Source organism: Macadamia integrifolia, chromosome 2 (genome assembly GCF_013358625.1).
Source record: "Macadamia integrifolia cultivar HAES 741 chromosome 2, SCU_Mint_v3, whole genome shotgun sequence".
NCBI classification, from domain to species: Eukaryota; Viridiplantae; Streptophyta; class Magnoliopsida; order Proteales; family Proteaceae; genus Macadamia; species Macadamia integrifolia.
In genome coordinates this window covers 42069231-42085490 of record NC_056558.1, presented here as the reverse complement: position 1 = coordinate 42085490, position 16260 = coordinate 42069231, and the positions used below count along the sequence as shown (strand labels likewise).

The window sequence follows — 16260 nt, the reverse complement described above, 5'->3', positions numbered from 1 at the left end:
AATCAAAATTATTGAATTATCTTCCCACATAGCACAAAAAGTAGATGCAAAGATCATACAAGCTTTTCTACCCTACATAAGTAATGCTGGAAAGTGACAATAAAATCTTTGAACAATTGTCCTTCCTACTATTTCGTTGGTTTTAGGGCTCTCCATACCTTATTTATTAAATTACTTTGTAGTAGTTAACTTGCCGTGGAAGTTATTATAATGCACCAAAAAAAAAAAAAAAAAGGAGATTTGAAAGGAAAACAAATCGATTTGACTGATGCAAATCCTGGAATTGATTACTTATTAGTCCTTGGAGAGAGGGCGTGTGTCAGTATTTTCCAATAGAGATTGTGGAGACAAGAGATGGAACGAGCCTATTATTTGATATCTTCGTACTATGAAAATATTACTTATAGTTGGAAAACCAAGTTCTGATTTAGGTGAGTCACCAATTCAAATAAAAAAAAAACCATAAAAACCTAATCAAAACTTGGTTAAAAAACAATCTACGACTAAATAAAATCCTAAAATTTTAATACTCGCCTTCAATATTAGTCCTTTTTTTTCTTGGTTGTCTTCACTTGGAGCAGAAGGAAGATATTAAAAAAATAAAAAAAACTCCCCTAAATCACCAGATTTTGAAAAATGTAAATTAACTAGAAAAAACTGATTTTCCAACGAGAGAGGGAAAATGTGTGTGTGCCAAGTGCCATGCCAATTTCGGCACCTCTCCAACTACAGATGCTCCAATCGTCCAACTTCAAACTCTATGAGGTCAACACCTATTTTTTTTCAAATCCAGAGTGTGAGGAATCAACCCCTCTCCGTTCTCAAAAAAAAAATACACACTCAACCTAATCCAAGTAGAGAAAACCCAAACTCGACTCGCTCTCTACCATTACTCTCTCTTACCTTCGATTTTCAATCTCTCCCTCTTTCCCTCCCATTTCACAAACCCACCCATAGAGGAGAAACCAGCTGTAGCAGGAGATGAGGGAGGACAATGAAACTATATTTTAGGGTTTTCTTGTTTTCTCTTCGTAGAGAAGAAGGAAACCGAAACTTTGGAGGTTTTTCTCATTATCAAAAATCCTAAAATTATTGGAACCCTTTGAATCGTAGGGAATGAACCACGATTCTTGGTAATGATTTATAAGATAGAAATGAGAGGGAGATCGAAAAAGAAGGGTATTTCTCGCTTGGGTTTGAAATGGGAGGCTGTGTTTGGTAGCCAAGAGAGGAAAAACGAAACGACAAAAAGTATAAAAATTATACAATCTTCTTGGTTTAAAAAATTCTTAGTGTTCTTGGCATATGTCTTGGATCAAGAGAAGAATCTTTTTTAAAATTTCAAAATTCACCTTGGAATTATGAAGTTTTCTCCTACCAAAAAAAAAAAAAAATCAAAAATCAAAAACACAAAAAAATATTTTCTTTTCTTCTAATGGTAACATAGCATACACACTTTTATTATTTTCTTATCATTTCATTTTTTTTCTATTCTTCTCTTCTCTTCTCTTTTCTATTCTAGATTCTTTTTTCTTTTCTCTCTTGGCTACCAAACACAGTCGGAGGGAAAGAGATAGACCAACCTCATGATTCTCGGGTCTAGGTTTCTCACTGGTATGGATTTTCTCTATCATAATTGGGTCGTACACAACTGTTGGTTTCATTAAAGGTCAAGTGTCGAGCTGATAGCTGAGAGGTGAAATGGTGAATGATAATAGTTGGAGGAGCCGAATTCGTATCCTTCATTACTGCTCAGAGAATCTCTTTTTCCCATTAAAAAAATGGTAAATTATAGTGCCACCCCTGGAGAATGCCAGTATTATAGGAGCATCCCTTCTCTTTCACCAAATTAGACTCACACCTCCTTTTCCGTCATTATCCGTTAAGGAATATACCTTATATGTTGATGTCATCTATTATATTTTATTTTAAATACCAAAATACCCTTACTAAATGTGTTAATGTGAAGTACCTAAAATGCCCTAAATCCTCCCATTATTCACCAAAAAAGACAACCTTCAATGATATGTGGTATCTCGGCAAGCTCAAGAGTCATGAGTCTGATAAGACTGATTGAGAAGCGTTAATGAAGATATGAGACCTTAGTACCTCTCGACGATCAAAGCCTTGTAATTTTGAAGCCGAGCCATGCCATGCCATGTCGTGCCATGCTACAGGGCCTGTGTGGGCCTCCGGCTTGCATTAACACCCACTTGGCAGTGCATATGGTACAAGTGTTGCAACGTAAGTCACCGACCATATTTTTCTGACAATGATGTTTACCTTATTCCATCCACCGAGACCTATCTGAAAAGAGAAACGAGACTTGAAGAACTAGGAGAGAGATCAAGTCAAGTAAGTGCATGACAACCACAAAATATCTAAACGATAAAAAGCATGATATCTAACCGTTTAGATTGCAAACTTTGGTTGGAGATAAAACCATCTTTGAAGTCTTGAAGCTCAACTTGCTACTGAAAAGATCTACATTTCATTCCAGATTACAAAGGAAATTTGTTAAAATCTTTTAAAGGAAGATTGGGTAAATGGTATATACTATATGGGTTAAGATAGGGATTTCCCCCAAATTCTTTGGAATAGTGTCTCCAATCTTGTCAACTGAAGAGAAATGAGATCGATCGAGGAGCAGTAAATGGCAAATTCTTCACCAAAGACAGAAAGATTAAAAAAAAGAAGAAGAAGAAGAAGAAGTTCCAGTTTGTAGGTATAAATCACATCCCCTAAACTACAATAACACCAGCTTATCCAATCACACATACAATGTTGGCCTCTTAATTACAGCTCCATCTTTGTCAAAATCAATTGAATTGAAAGAACCCGGATGAGTTCTACCTTGAGCTAGGACTCAAGTAACCGAACTTATTCAAGAGATCCATGTCCTCCTCGTCTTCCTCGGCAGTTGAGAGACCTTTTTCTTCACCCAAGCCCTCACTGTCATGAGTTGCATCATCAGTTTCAGACCTGGTTCTAAACCATGACTAGGTTCTGTTTTTGGAAACTTCTTACTCATATTTAAGTTGCTGAATCCAACGGATGTTGGGATTGTAAGGGCTATGGATTAGCGACCTACGCCTGAAATTTGACATTGGTTAGTGTTGTATTGAGAGAGTTTCATTGCCTGAAATTAGATATGCTCTACCACAACCAAACGGCATTCGTGAGGAAGAACGTGAATAATTCTAGCCAACGAACTCCCCCTTTGAAAATCTGACTCCCGATCTAATTTTTCTAAAAAGCTCTCTTTGACCTGTTAAAATCTCTCTCAAACCTTATTCTTCATTTAAAGAACCCACAGCTAATAGCCTCCATGACCAAAGCCATCACCAAGGTCACCCAGACCCGACGTAGGGACCCTGGACATTTTTTTATAACACCCAAATCGGCCTCAAGGTTCACAGAGAGAGAGAGAGAGAGAGAGAGAGAGAGAGAGAGAGAAGCTAGACCGCCGAGACTAGCTGCTGTTGCGGGCTGTTAGTGAACAGTAACTTAGGTAAAATATGATTTATTATTTATTTTAATTAAAAAGGTAAAAATATCATTTTAAATCCTTACTTAACAAAGACTACCAGCAAAAAATCTTTGCCTAATTTGATGAAAGAAAAGGAATATCCATATAATACTGACATTCACCGGGGGAGGCGCTGTAAATTACCCTAAAAAAAAGTAATGAACGAATCACTAATATATAATATTATCCAATAACCAATCCACATTTTTATCAAAAACTGTCTCAGTTAATACAAGAATTTACAAGACGACTATGAGATTACTTGAAACACAAAAAACACTAAAAAAAAAAAGGATACAGATAAAAGAGAAGAATCCCTAACGAAGTTCAAGAAAGGAGAATGACATCCAAAAGAAGCAACTGCATCAGTTGTTGCTGAATCAGATTTTCTATACACTATGGTTTCCTCTAAGCTACTAGATTGAACCGTCCCCATACATACCACGTGTGTTACATTGTCCGAGGAAAAATAATTTTAAGAAAACTTAGAACATAAGATGCAACAAATTAACAGAGCTTACATAGCTGTTGCAAGTTCCTATAAATGCCTCCAAAACGTGACACAACTGTCACCCTATTAAACCTACTTTAATGTTGATACATTTGCTTTCTTTTCTTTTTAATGATACATCTGCTCATTTTACTAACCACCCCCCCTTCTTCAACCTCCATTCTCTCTTTTTTTTCTTTAAAAAAAAGACCTTTTTTCCTTTTTCTGTTTCTCAGGACTATGTTCCTCTATTTCTCTCCCATTTCTTCAATATACAAGAATGAAGATCATGAATTATGACAAATGGGTCAAGGGTTTTGATTGTGTCAAAAAAAAAAAAATTCCTATAAACTTACAATCTCATTTCTCCGAATCAATATATCACAACTCGCAGAAGCCCTGGCTGAGTCTCATTGTACTCCAGGCCCTCGTCTTCAAGCAGGTATCGCTCTACTGCAATTGGAAGCCTTGCTGGAGTACGAGCACCCTTGGTGTGGTGCCCGGTACCAACACAGATATAGACCACCAACCGTTGCCCCGAAGACCTGGCCAAACTCCTCAACATGCTTAACTCGTTCTTTAATACATGAATGGCCTCGCTCACATGTAGGCCATGTAAGTCGATCATCCTCTCTTGTCCTCTGATGCTGCCCTGGAGCTCCGGACCAACTGGATTCCTGCACACAAGAACATCCGAACACTAAAAGGCCCAAGGCCAGCAGAACACAGGTGAAGGTACAGTAATACAGACATTATGCAACCATAGACAACTTTTTTAACAAACCACCTTCACACATTTACTGAGGTCATGAATGAAGAATACAAAGGATGCATACACATTCAAATGCCATCCCCATAGCACATGGAAGCAACACTGCATTGTCGTGCAATGCAAGCCCATCATTCTTACACAGCCAAATAACCATGCATTAGGTTTCAGGGCAATTCCGAGAGTTCCGCCCTGATCTGTTCTCTAGACATGCAAACGGGCAGCCAAAGATCAAAGTAGGCTTCTCGGTGTTCTCCAAGCCAAAACCACCCACCACCATATGGTAACCAACATATATTTGCCTCTCCACCACAAGTCATCATATCCTTCTCGGGGACTGCAATGGCATATGAGAACCACCAAAGCTTCAACATACTGACTGTCATAGAATGCCAAGCTGTGGAACCCCCAACTAGGATACACCTATGCTAAGATAAGACAGAAAGTACTCCCGAGAACCCAATTGGCATGAACACAAATTGAGTAACAATATTATCAAAGATCTCCTTCATGGTACCCCACCAATAACCGCCAGATATACCAGGTAAAGCGAAGGACCGAGAGCATAACTAATATAAGATGATCAAATGAGCACACAATGACATGTAATTCAACATCATGAATGCAATTACAACATTTAAATGACCATTACATGAATGTTGACTCCTTGTAAAGATTCAACCTCATCACACACCCCCTCCCCCACCCCAAAAACACAAAAAACAAAAAAGTCACATTCAGAAACAAAAGCTAAACAAAGAAAACATACAATTATTTACATAAAACATAGCCAAATTAAGACCGAAAAGACGCCAATGATTAACATAGAACATAGCCAAAAAAGTCACATTCAGAAACAAAAGCTAAACAAAGAAAAGATACAATTATTTACATAAAACATAGCCAAATTAAGACAGAAAAGACGCCAATGATTAACATAGAACATAGCCTCTCCTTCTATATCAAGGAGCCATGACACTAGGTAAAATTGCATCTTGGCAAGTCATCAGAAAATTTGAAAAAATTCAAAGGACAATGATCAATGATCAATAAAAAAGGGTGTACCCAGTGCACGAGGCTCCTGCCACTGCAGGATCTGGGGAGCGTCATAATGTATGCAGCCTTCCACACACAGAGAGGCTGTTTCCTATCTCGAACCAGCGACAACTAGGTCACAATGATCAATGATCAATCATAATTATTCAACAGCTCACACACATTTTATACAACAACAGTGTCCTTAAACAATAACCTGCTAATTGTAATTCTTGTCATGACATGAAAGCACTTCTATGACAAGGATAACATTCATTTATATCAAATTTGCAAAACAATAACAACAATAATGTCAAGTGTTTCTGTGTATGCATGTATGCCCATCACAGAACTAGATTAATTAATGGTCTTTAATTGAAGAATCACAATATACTAAAAGTACACTAATCAAGTGCGCTTCTAACCAATTTAAACTTAACATATAACACACTCCTAAGAATGACCCTCATCAGACCCCGCAGTGGCGGAAGCCGTATGCCCTTTTACACTCCCAAGAATCATCACAACTATGCACCTATGCAATTGAAACTGTTCAGGATCAAATTAGCAGTCATATGCAGCACAGGACTAAATATACCTTTGTCGATAAATGGACTCTTGAGCTTTTCCATGAGCTGCCTTCATATGCATGTTGTGCAGCTGTCCTTTCACACTTAATTCTTTTGCTAAAGCCTTGTTGCCAATGATATATGCCTGGCGTGCCTGTATTTTAATAACATCCTTGATTAGGATCACATTATCAAACAGCTTGCTTTATCAACTCAGATCTTTAAACACTTCCAATATAACTAATAGAACTAATCAGAACCATGGAACCATTTGAAACAAAGAAGTCAAGTCAAGGCCCCTTGCCCAATTGAAAACTAGAATTAAGCATACCATTGCAATTTCAATTCAACCCCCGAAAAGCTATAGGCCATCATTATCAATAGTTTTTTTCCGTAAATCTATCTACATCGTATTAAATTAATGGCGATGCAGATCCAACTCAAAAAAGGGAATTGGATCGCTTATGGGCCCACTGTAAACATTCAAGGGGATTTTGGGAACTCACACACAATAGGACACAAATGGAATTTATGATATTAAGAATTGACTGGTTAGGTAGCTAATATGAAAGAAAATACGGAGGTAATTAGTATATTAAGGCAAGGCCATAAAGGGACAGACTTGGAATCAACGATAAATGAAGGTTAGAAGGGGAATAACTAAATAAGAGATTAGAGAGGGGTAATGGGGTATAGTGGGAAAATTAGAATAAAGTAGCTTTGAAACAAACCCACAATTTAAGGTTGTCTTCTTCAACCTCCAGAACTCAGACCAGAGGCGGAAGATGAAGCTTGCAATGGACATAACTCCTGCTTTGATCAACTCAGCCCAAGACTTCAGACAAAGGACCATGACTTCATTCTCTAATAATTCAAGCCCTTAATAGCACCAGCCATCAACATTGGAAAGAGATTTAGGGTTCTGAAAATAACTAGTGCAAGAGGATAGAACCAGCTTGCAAACCAAGTTGTTTCTCTCTACAAGGAAGTCCATCAGCTCTCAAAATCAAAAAAGTTAGATTGCCCATCACTGAAGAATGGGTTCTCAGGACTTGAGATCGATTTGCTTTGGGATGGATGCAGTTTTATAGAACTCTCCTCAAGCCAGTAAAGGAAAAGGAAAACAGAAGCAATAAAGGTAAAGATTAGAGAAGAAGAAGAATGAGAGAGAGAGAGAGAGAGAGAGAGAGAGAGAGAGAGAGAGAGAGAGAGAGAGAGATCCAAGGGGGGGGGGAGGAGGTCACACGACCTTGTTTTGCACCTACCCGGCACGGCTCCAAAAATAGCTCATTCAATCCATTCTTCAAAACTGAAATCTCAATCGGTTACATTGGTATAAATAATAAAAGAACCAACATGAAAGGAAACCTGCTCTAATTTTGAAACTTATATTAATTGGAAAGTAAATCCTAATAACTCTCTCCTACTTAAGCAAACAAATAAAGATTGCATATTGATCCCAAAATAGAAGTAAAATCTTTAGGAGGAAGCAATGAAACAGGAATCAATGGAAGGACATCAATTCAAATCCTGGATCTATGAATTGAGAGAGATCCATAAAATCCTAAGAGATCCTAATATCTTTGATCCCAATTTGGATCCGATTCATCTCCATCTGGACACCCATATGGGTTTGGATTGGTCCACGGTTTTGCACCTGCATCAACCAAAGAATCAACTTAAAGGACTCCCCACTACTATGGGGTGGGGCGAGGTTGGAAGAGGGAGGTGATCAGAATTCTTTTTATAGGGAAAATATCTTAACTCCATGGCTGGTAAGAGCCCCTACTAGAACTCGTACAATGGAGGATTTTTCCTTTAGAAATCAAATGTTCACCAGGATAATCTTCCCTAGAGTTACTATCAACTTCACTTTGAGAAGGCGTTGTAACCAACCAAGTTGTATACAAGAAAGCAAACCAATGTCAAATTGGCGAAAACGTTAATGCTGAACATTCACTCATGATCACACGTCAAAAAATTGAACCTCTTTCCAAAACAGTACATCTCATGTTAAATCTCTGCTAAAAATATAATTACTTCCATAGAATGCTTTAATGCAGTCTCAGTTTGATGTTACCTTTCATCCTTCACTTTTGCAACATTTTTCTCTATTTTTCCCTTTTGACCAATTTTAAGATACAAATGCAGGGTATCAGAATCTAAGAAGGGAAATAGAGGTTTTCAACCGAGTAAACACCGGATTTTTTTTTTTTGTTTCCCGTAACACAGACTCATCTTTCAAGGAGTTATACAGCACTTATCTATCAGATTTTTAGCATCATATTATATAAATGATGCGATATGTCAGCAAAACAGAATTTGAAAATATTTCTATGCATGAGAACATAAGTTATGCTAAATTTCTTAGGGGTAGTTTATAGCTTACTGTCACAGTTTTTTGCACCACTTGCGCTTTAGTAAGGGAAAACTCCACTCCACAAATATTGGGGGTGTAATTTGGTTTTAACAGTTGAACACTAAAATAAAATTGAGAAATAAGAAGAGAAATCTTTTCGTGCTTAATATGCCTTCCACAGACTTGTAGACCAAAATGGTACAATTTTTGTGTAAATTGAGGACAACTGTCATTTATCATAATCATTCATGTCTCTTATTTACATAAACTCCATTTCCCCCCTCTCCTTCCTCTCCTCCTTGGCCATGTGACATTACACTACTGAGTACTGATCAGCTCATCTTCTGGACTTCTTTCGACATAACAAGACTATCTCAATCAAATTTTGGGTGGGTGCTACTTTTGAGTTCCCTCAAATGAACTCAATCCTGAATCCATACAGTCCTATGCATTGCAACATCCTCATCTCAGTAGACTAATCTTGGAAAAAGCGATCATTTAATGCTTAATATGCCTTTCGCAGACTTGTACAACATTTTTTTTTGGGGTAGAATTGAGTACAGGTTTCGTTTATCGACACCATTTATGACTCGATTCTTAAAACTCCATTTTCCCCCCTCATCTCTACTCCTTCTTGGCCATGTGACATGCCACTTCTGATTGGCTCATCTGCTGGTCTTCTTTCAACATAACCAAGACTATCTCAATCAAATTTTGGATGGGTGCTACTTTTGAGTTCTCTCAAATGAACTCATCCTGATTCCATCCCCTAGTCCTATGCATTGCAACATCCTCATCTCAGTACACTAAGTTTAAGTAAATGTTGTTTCTTTATAATCAGTACTCAAGCTTCATAAAGCATGATTGGTCCCACGTCCCGATGGAGGGCCAGTTAGGAGAGAGGACAAGAGAAAAAATCAGAGGAGCAAGGGAGAAGCACACTATCATGGTTCAAGATCTCAGTGAGATCTCGGTAATGATCATGCTATTAACTCGTTTTTTGGCTCGTCGAGACAAGAGCACAGGCGATATATAAAATGTACAATATCTCGGTTGAGATCTCCTGCAAGATCTCGAAACCTTTTACCTCAAGACCATTTTTTTCATAGAAACATGGCCGATAGTGTTTGTTTTTATTGTGGAATAGCCTAAGGTGAAAAGTCTGAACACTACCTATGCCGGGTCCGAAGTCAAAAGTACCATTTTGGGTTTGATTTTCAAAAAACTGAGGTTTCTACTGTGTTTAAAAAGCCTAAAATAGGGTAAATGACAAGTTTCAAGGGCTAAAAAGCTCATATGGCAACTGAAATGACCGGGGAAAAAATACAAGATCTCAGCAATCTTAGCAAGATCTCTATAGTTTGGCCCAGCAAAACCTAGTGCGAGATTGAGACCTTAAACCTTGCAAGCAATCACACACTCACTCCAATCACAAAACCCACTTCAATTTCTTCTTTCATTCAACTATGTGCATCGTTGGGTTACATGCAAGTATTTAAAGAGCAAATCCAAAGACTCCTACTTAAACTCTAAAAGGAAACAAGTCCAAAACCAACTCTACTCCTATGTATTCAATCTTTGGAAATAAAAGACAAAAAATAAAATAAAGTACTAAATAAATTACTTCCAAGTACCAACCCTAGGTTGGACTGGTTCTTGTTGGTCTTGGCTTCCAAAGCCCGGTCATTCTGGTCCAACAACTCAAGTGTCATTGCACCAGTCCATCTAATTAAGTCAAGTATTTTACAGATCCATTTGTTGATCACATACTGAAAAAGGTGCCTCTCGACTTCATCTACCCAGCTCTAATTCTTGGGTAACATACACTTTAGTCTCTCGCCAAGGTTTGTCTATGTGAATTTGTAGTTGATCCAGGTCTTCTGTTATGGCGCATGAACATGAAGTAAATTACTTAAGAAACTTACTGATATAATTCATTTAAAAACTCCCATGATATACAAAATAACTGAATGGACAAACCAGAAATCAAAATATGGCAAAGATTCAACAGCAAGAAAAGGCTCCAACTCCCTTGGAATCTTGAATTTCATTCTGTAATGCTACATGTCAAATTCTCAACAGCAGCATTATATTGGCGCATGCAACAGAAAAATTGTTAACCAATGAAAAAGAATTTAATAGAAAATAAGATGGGGGGGGGGGGGGAGCGTCCAAATACATGAACAAATACTTTTCAGGTATGATACCTGATCAAAGTACGCATTACGAAGGCGTGCATGATCACGAGCTTCTCCCCTAAGCTCTGAGTACATATTTGCTGCCATATCAACATAGTTAAGAAAAATACGAGGCAAAAATCCAATTACAAAAGTATAGTGCCATTGTGAAACATGTTTAGAGATTGTCAACTCCGGAACATTACCAACTGCATCTCCAGTCTCAAGCCAAGAAGCTCCCCGAGTTGAACCATGATTTTGCAATCGGTCGCCATGAATGGACCTCCCATGACTGCCACTATAAGAGCTACCTAAGTTATGGGAACTTCTACTTGAGCCAACAGAGGTATCTGAAGAACTATTTCTCTCATACTTCCAGTGACCAGAATCCTGAGATGCTAATTTCCTAACAGCTGAAGCAAAATCAATAGCACCTCTAGATGGGGTTGTAGAGCTGGACTTGAAGAAAAGAATGGTGTCCTTGTCAGAAGACCGGTATGGATTTGTAGATTGCTGTATATCATCACCAGCATATTTTGGCAAACCATTTTGACCATCAGGAGCAGTAAGTGCAGGAAAATCCATTGGACTCAGGCTTGGAGCCGACATGGGTTTTGAGTTCAGGTTCTGATTAAAAGCACCGTCAACTTGAAGCTGCAAGTGCAAACAAAAACATTTTCAACACCCACATCTAAAGATCATCTGCAGTGCCAGTGATATCAGACAACATTTGTATCAGCAGGTACAAAAGCCATCTACATATAATTGTACTCCTTCACAATAATCATACGCAACTTTATTTAACCCAACTCCTCTATCCACCAGATAAAAATTTGCAAAACTCTAGTAAAAAAGTCATACCCCACAGTTTTTTATCACATTAATACCTTCATTATTTATCCTAAAAGGAACTGCATAAATGGTTGTTGCATAAAATGGTGGATTTTGAAGACTAAAGCTGCACATGAAAAAACATTTTAGTGGAAGATCCCGATGGGTATGTAAACTAGTATTCCTTTCATACTCCGTAATATCTCTAAATCTAAATATACACTCCAAAAGTGAAGGCAGAAATATTCCTGGTTGGCTTACACCTACTTTTTTTTTGGGGGAGGGGGTTGAATTGTTGAATTGGCTCACCCCTATTGTGACCCACGAAATGAAGATATCACAATCCCAACCGTTATTTAGGATTGGTCTAGATTGGCCACATGTCAATTTTCGAACTCAAATTCAATCATTCCCCCCCCCCATGTATGTCCATGCATCCCCTCGGGAAAAAAAGGCACCCCCTTTGTAGTCCAGAAATTTTCAATGCTTCAATTTGCCATGTGGCAAAGCTATTCAACCTGGAACTTGACATGCGAGCAGGGGGATAGCGGAGTCACTCACACACAAAATTTCAAGGCAATAAAACTTGCCATGTGGCATAAATATGTTTGCCAACCAGAAAACCCACACCCATGAAGGAAATAAGCCTCTTCCCTTTGTGCCCTTTGTCAACGGTAGATTAGTTAAGAATAACACAATATACCTCAAGTTGAGTCAGCATCTCAATTGTCAAGTTCAAATCACACCCATTGGCATAATAGACCTCTGCAAGGCTTTCAGCAGCAAAACCAGGGAATTGAGAAGCCAAAAATTCCCCAGGATTGACGTCATTATCCTCCAAAAACCCATGCTCGTTCAAAGTATCATTTATGAATCCAGAGCCGGGGTTTCCATTGTAAGTGAACTCATCCCTTCCCTTACTGCCAAGGTGCTGATCACCATTTATGAATCCTGTTGGAAAATTCAGAAAAGCTGCTGAAGATTGATCTTCTGCATATGATGGAATGGAATATCTTATCTTTTCAATCATAGTGTCATTATCATTACCATGAGGAGATAATTCATGTGGCTTGCCTAATATCTGTCCACTGCCTGTAGATAGAGAGAACCTGGAGGTATCACTCCCATCGTTAATGGACAAACTAGAGATAGTAAGGCTTTCAGGTCCTTGCGACTCATCTTCTCCCATGAACTTGAAGTCTGGAGTAATATCATCAGGGAGCTGGCGGCGCCAGTACTGATGGACTTCATCATCAGAGTTATTAGAAACAGTGGACTCTGATCGATGTAACACTGTTTTTCCAGAAGTTTCAGAGGCATCAAGCCTCGCTGTCACCTCTGCAGAGCCAAGGTTTCCAGATGAAGATCTAAGGGCAAAAGGAATGAACTCCGCTGCGTTAGGATTCAGAGAAGTTGTCTTACAAGGGGCATTCAGTTTTGTGTCATTGGTTGAGATAACTTTTCTGGACAAGCTCATCATTATTTGAAATTGAACAAAATAGCACTCTGTACATGTAAAAGTGTACAGAAAACAGAAGCTCGCAGCAAGAATCACCCAAAACCTGCAAAACAAATTGAATTATATGAAATAATCCAAAACATAAGAAGGCCCTAAAGTTGCATTGTGAGTACATATTATGTGCATAAAATTCAAACCCTTGTTACTTAATTAAAACACTCAAGATGAAACAAAGTAAGAAATCCTAACACTAGATTATTAAATTCAGCTTGGAGGTTGACAATAAGAGCGTTGTAAAGAGGCTTGTTGGAAATTTAGAAGAAATACAACAATCAAGTAACTGTTCGTGAAAAGGAAAGGAAAAGTAGGATTAAAGTCACTGTAAATAAAAAGGAATAACAAACAGCCAACTTGTAGTTACGAATTCAGTTAAAGAACTCATTAACTCCTTCCTTGTGACCATCTATTGTATCCAAACTAATGTTGATTAAGAAACAATCAACAATCAATCAGACTTAAAATAAAAGAATAAGCGCATCTCACATGAAAAAGAAAGAATAATTGAAACGACAAAAGGAAATACAAACAAAATATCTCAACGCCCGGGAAGGAGGGGGGAGAGGAGCATAAAGTGCATCAGACGCATCTAAGCTTAAAACCCTAAGATCAACAAAGTATCAAAAATCAGAATCACAACGCACAAATCCATCAAATGGTCGTCCACAGAACAAGCAAAACAAAGCCAGTGTAGACGATTCCATCCCGAGTTCAATGAAAACCCTAAGATGAAATTCAAATATCACATACAAAACCTTCCATTTCACATAAATCGGTAACTAAGCAAACAAAAAGCAGATGCAAATAACCAGAAGACAAATACATGCCAAAGCCAAAAGGTTTCAATCTTCAAACAATGAATACGAAAGGATCTAAAAATATAAGCACCGACGAAGGGGAATCTAAAATAAAAAAGATAAATTTAAACAGGTAAAGAGTAAGGAAAGAGGAGGCAAACAAGTATTTGGAGATCTGAAACACAGACGAGCTCCCCAAGTACCTTTCGGAAGCTCGATTGTAGGTATGACCGAATCAAATTGATTCATCGATGAAGGAGAGAGAACGAGAGAAACTATAAGAACATATATATAAGTAGTCCAGGATGTGATCTTCGTCTGCTCTTGAGCTTCTTCAACCAGTCTTCTTCGCTGCTTCTCTTTCTCCTTTCAAACCCTCTTCGCGACCACCACCACCACGGAAAGGAGCTTCATACGAAACCCCACCCCTTCGCCACTCGATTTGACGACTCTCTCCCTCTCCCTCTCTCTCTGTCTGCCTGCTCACTCTCATACCCTGAATTTAAGGGAATAAATATTATCCTATGAAATAAAAAGACCTAAATACCCCTATAAATTGCAAAGATATTTTTAGAAGACCTTTGGAAGTAACAAGACTTACGAGGACTTTTGAGTCATGAAACTGTACGATGACCTCAGACGCGATGATCAGAGGGAGTATCAAGATTCATTTTACCAAAAAAAAAAAAAAAAAATCAAGATTCAAGAACCATAAGAAATCTGAAGGCGTTCTAGACCGTAGATATGGTCTCCTATTCTTCCAGAAGTATACGTGGCACACGTGGCACTACCCGTATCTGGCGGCGATATACTATCTATTTTGTCTGCACATGTAGCGATTCGAGCATATCGGTACCATGCCCGATATTGATATTTGCCCCGATCTTGTATCGGTGGAATGGCTCTAATTAGAAAAGCGTATACTATGCTCTTAAACAGAAAATTCATCAAATATAAGAAAAATAATAAGTCTAAAACGCGGTGTGGCACTGTGATCCCTATGCCAAACACATTGGTATGTGAAACAATTGCCTGCCTCTCATCCTTCTACTAGTGCTCCTATTAACGCATGGTCACACAGCTTTTTATGAAATCCTCCCTCATGTATATAATATATGATTTGAGTTTTCTATCAAACTATAGCATATGTTAGTGTTTTTTTGTGTCTATCTCTCACCTTCCATAATAGGAGACATATATATTATTTCATAAGAGAGAGGAAAGATAACGACACATGAAAGACAAAAGAAAACGATCTTAGAAGAAATATAATGAAATTCCATGACTGATTCATGTTATTTTCCAAGGATGTTTTTTTTTATTTTATGAAAAATGGTTCTTTGTTCAAGAGTCCAGCCTACACTATTGCTGCCAATTCTTTCTCTCCTTCCCAAAATAAGAGGAAAACTGTATTTTTATATGGGGAGGGAAGAGAGATAAACACATGGTTGGTAGCCCTGATAAAAACACAAACAATACTTTAGTGACTCTTGGAACTCATAGGGTCAATAAATGTGCCATGGTACTTTGAAGGTGTAGAGTAGAGCCAGTAGACTACTTGCATTTCATATTTTTATGTGGGAAAAGGGCTCTCTAAAATTAAGGCGTTCCCTATGCATATGGACATTGTTTATTTATTTATTCAAAGATAGAGATAAAATAATAAAAATGCGATTGTGAGGGGGCATGAAAATCCTTCCATGCATATAGTAGTAGCATATCTTCTAGGCTTGGCAATATTATTTCTCCCACGTAAAATATGTTTATTTTCTATGATCATTAGATGTTAATCATCCTTCTTATGGTGATTAAAATGTTATTTTCATTTGGAATGTATGATAGAGATTAAAAAATAAAGATCCCATTCTCCATCTCCATTCCATAGTAATTTATACAAGGAGTAGGTTTTCCTTAACCAATAAAGATGGAAGTGTCACATCTTATTGTTTATGGTTGCAAGTAATTTTCATGATTCAATAAGAGAGTTTACATGTCTATGGTGTATACATCCTTTTAATCAGTAAGTTTCGTTAGATTGCAAGGGGAATAAGAGGGAAGAAAGTAAAATTTAAAATCTAAAAAATAAAAATTTAAGTAATCATTACGATTACTACCCTATGTGACTATATCATTTACATAAAATTATTACAGGTAAAATGCATCATTCTAAATATGGTAAGAAGTTTAA

At 37.7% G+C, this 16260-nt stretch overlaps 1 protein-coding gene across 6 annotated transcripts; it reads right to left on the bottom strand.

Moving 5' to 3' along the window:
- Nucleotides 1-3898: 3898 nt before the first annotated feature.
- Nucleotides 3899-14557, bottom strand: LOC122066037 (polyadenylate-binding protein-interacting protein 7-like). Of its 6 annotated transcripts, none has more exons than XM_042629869.1 (7): nt 14276-14557; nt 12807-13321; nt 12463-12731; nt 11135-11582; nt 10959-11029; nt 6422-6546; nt 3899-4696 (listed from the first exon to the last, which is right to left on the bottom strand). In XM_042629869.1, exons 2-7 carry the CDS (start codon nt 13237-13239, stop codon nt 4393-4395), a joined length of 1650 nt encoding a protein of 549 aa, XP_042485803.1. In that variant the 5' UTR covers nt 13240-13321; nt 14276-14557; the 3' UTR covers nt 3899-4392. The 6 variants fall into 6 exon arrangements, with proteins under 6 accessions (XP_042485803.1, XP_042485806.1, XP_042485797.1 ...); XM_042629872.1 differs by having other exon boundaries at nt 12463-12710; XM_042629863.1 differs by having other exon boundaries at nt 12463-13321.
- Between the last annotated feature and the right edge of the window lie 1703 nt (nt 14558-16260).

What these genes read in the sequence shown, in the direction of transcription:
- LOC122066037 (XM_042629863.1), bottom strand. Translation starts at nt 13,239, where the DNA reads ATGATGAGCTTGTCCAGAAAAGTTATCTCAACCAATGACACAAAACTG. An exon ending in GTAATGCGTACTTTGATCAG is followed by an intron (nt 6,547 to 10,958) that starts GTATCATACCTG and finishes ATTAAAATACAG; the next exon opens with GCACGCCAGGCATATATCAT. An exon ending in GAGTCCATTTATCGACAAAG is followed by an intron (nt 4,697 to 6,421) that starts GTATATTTAGTC and finishes TCTTGTGTGCAG; the next exon opens with GAATCCAGTTGGTCCGGAGC.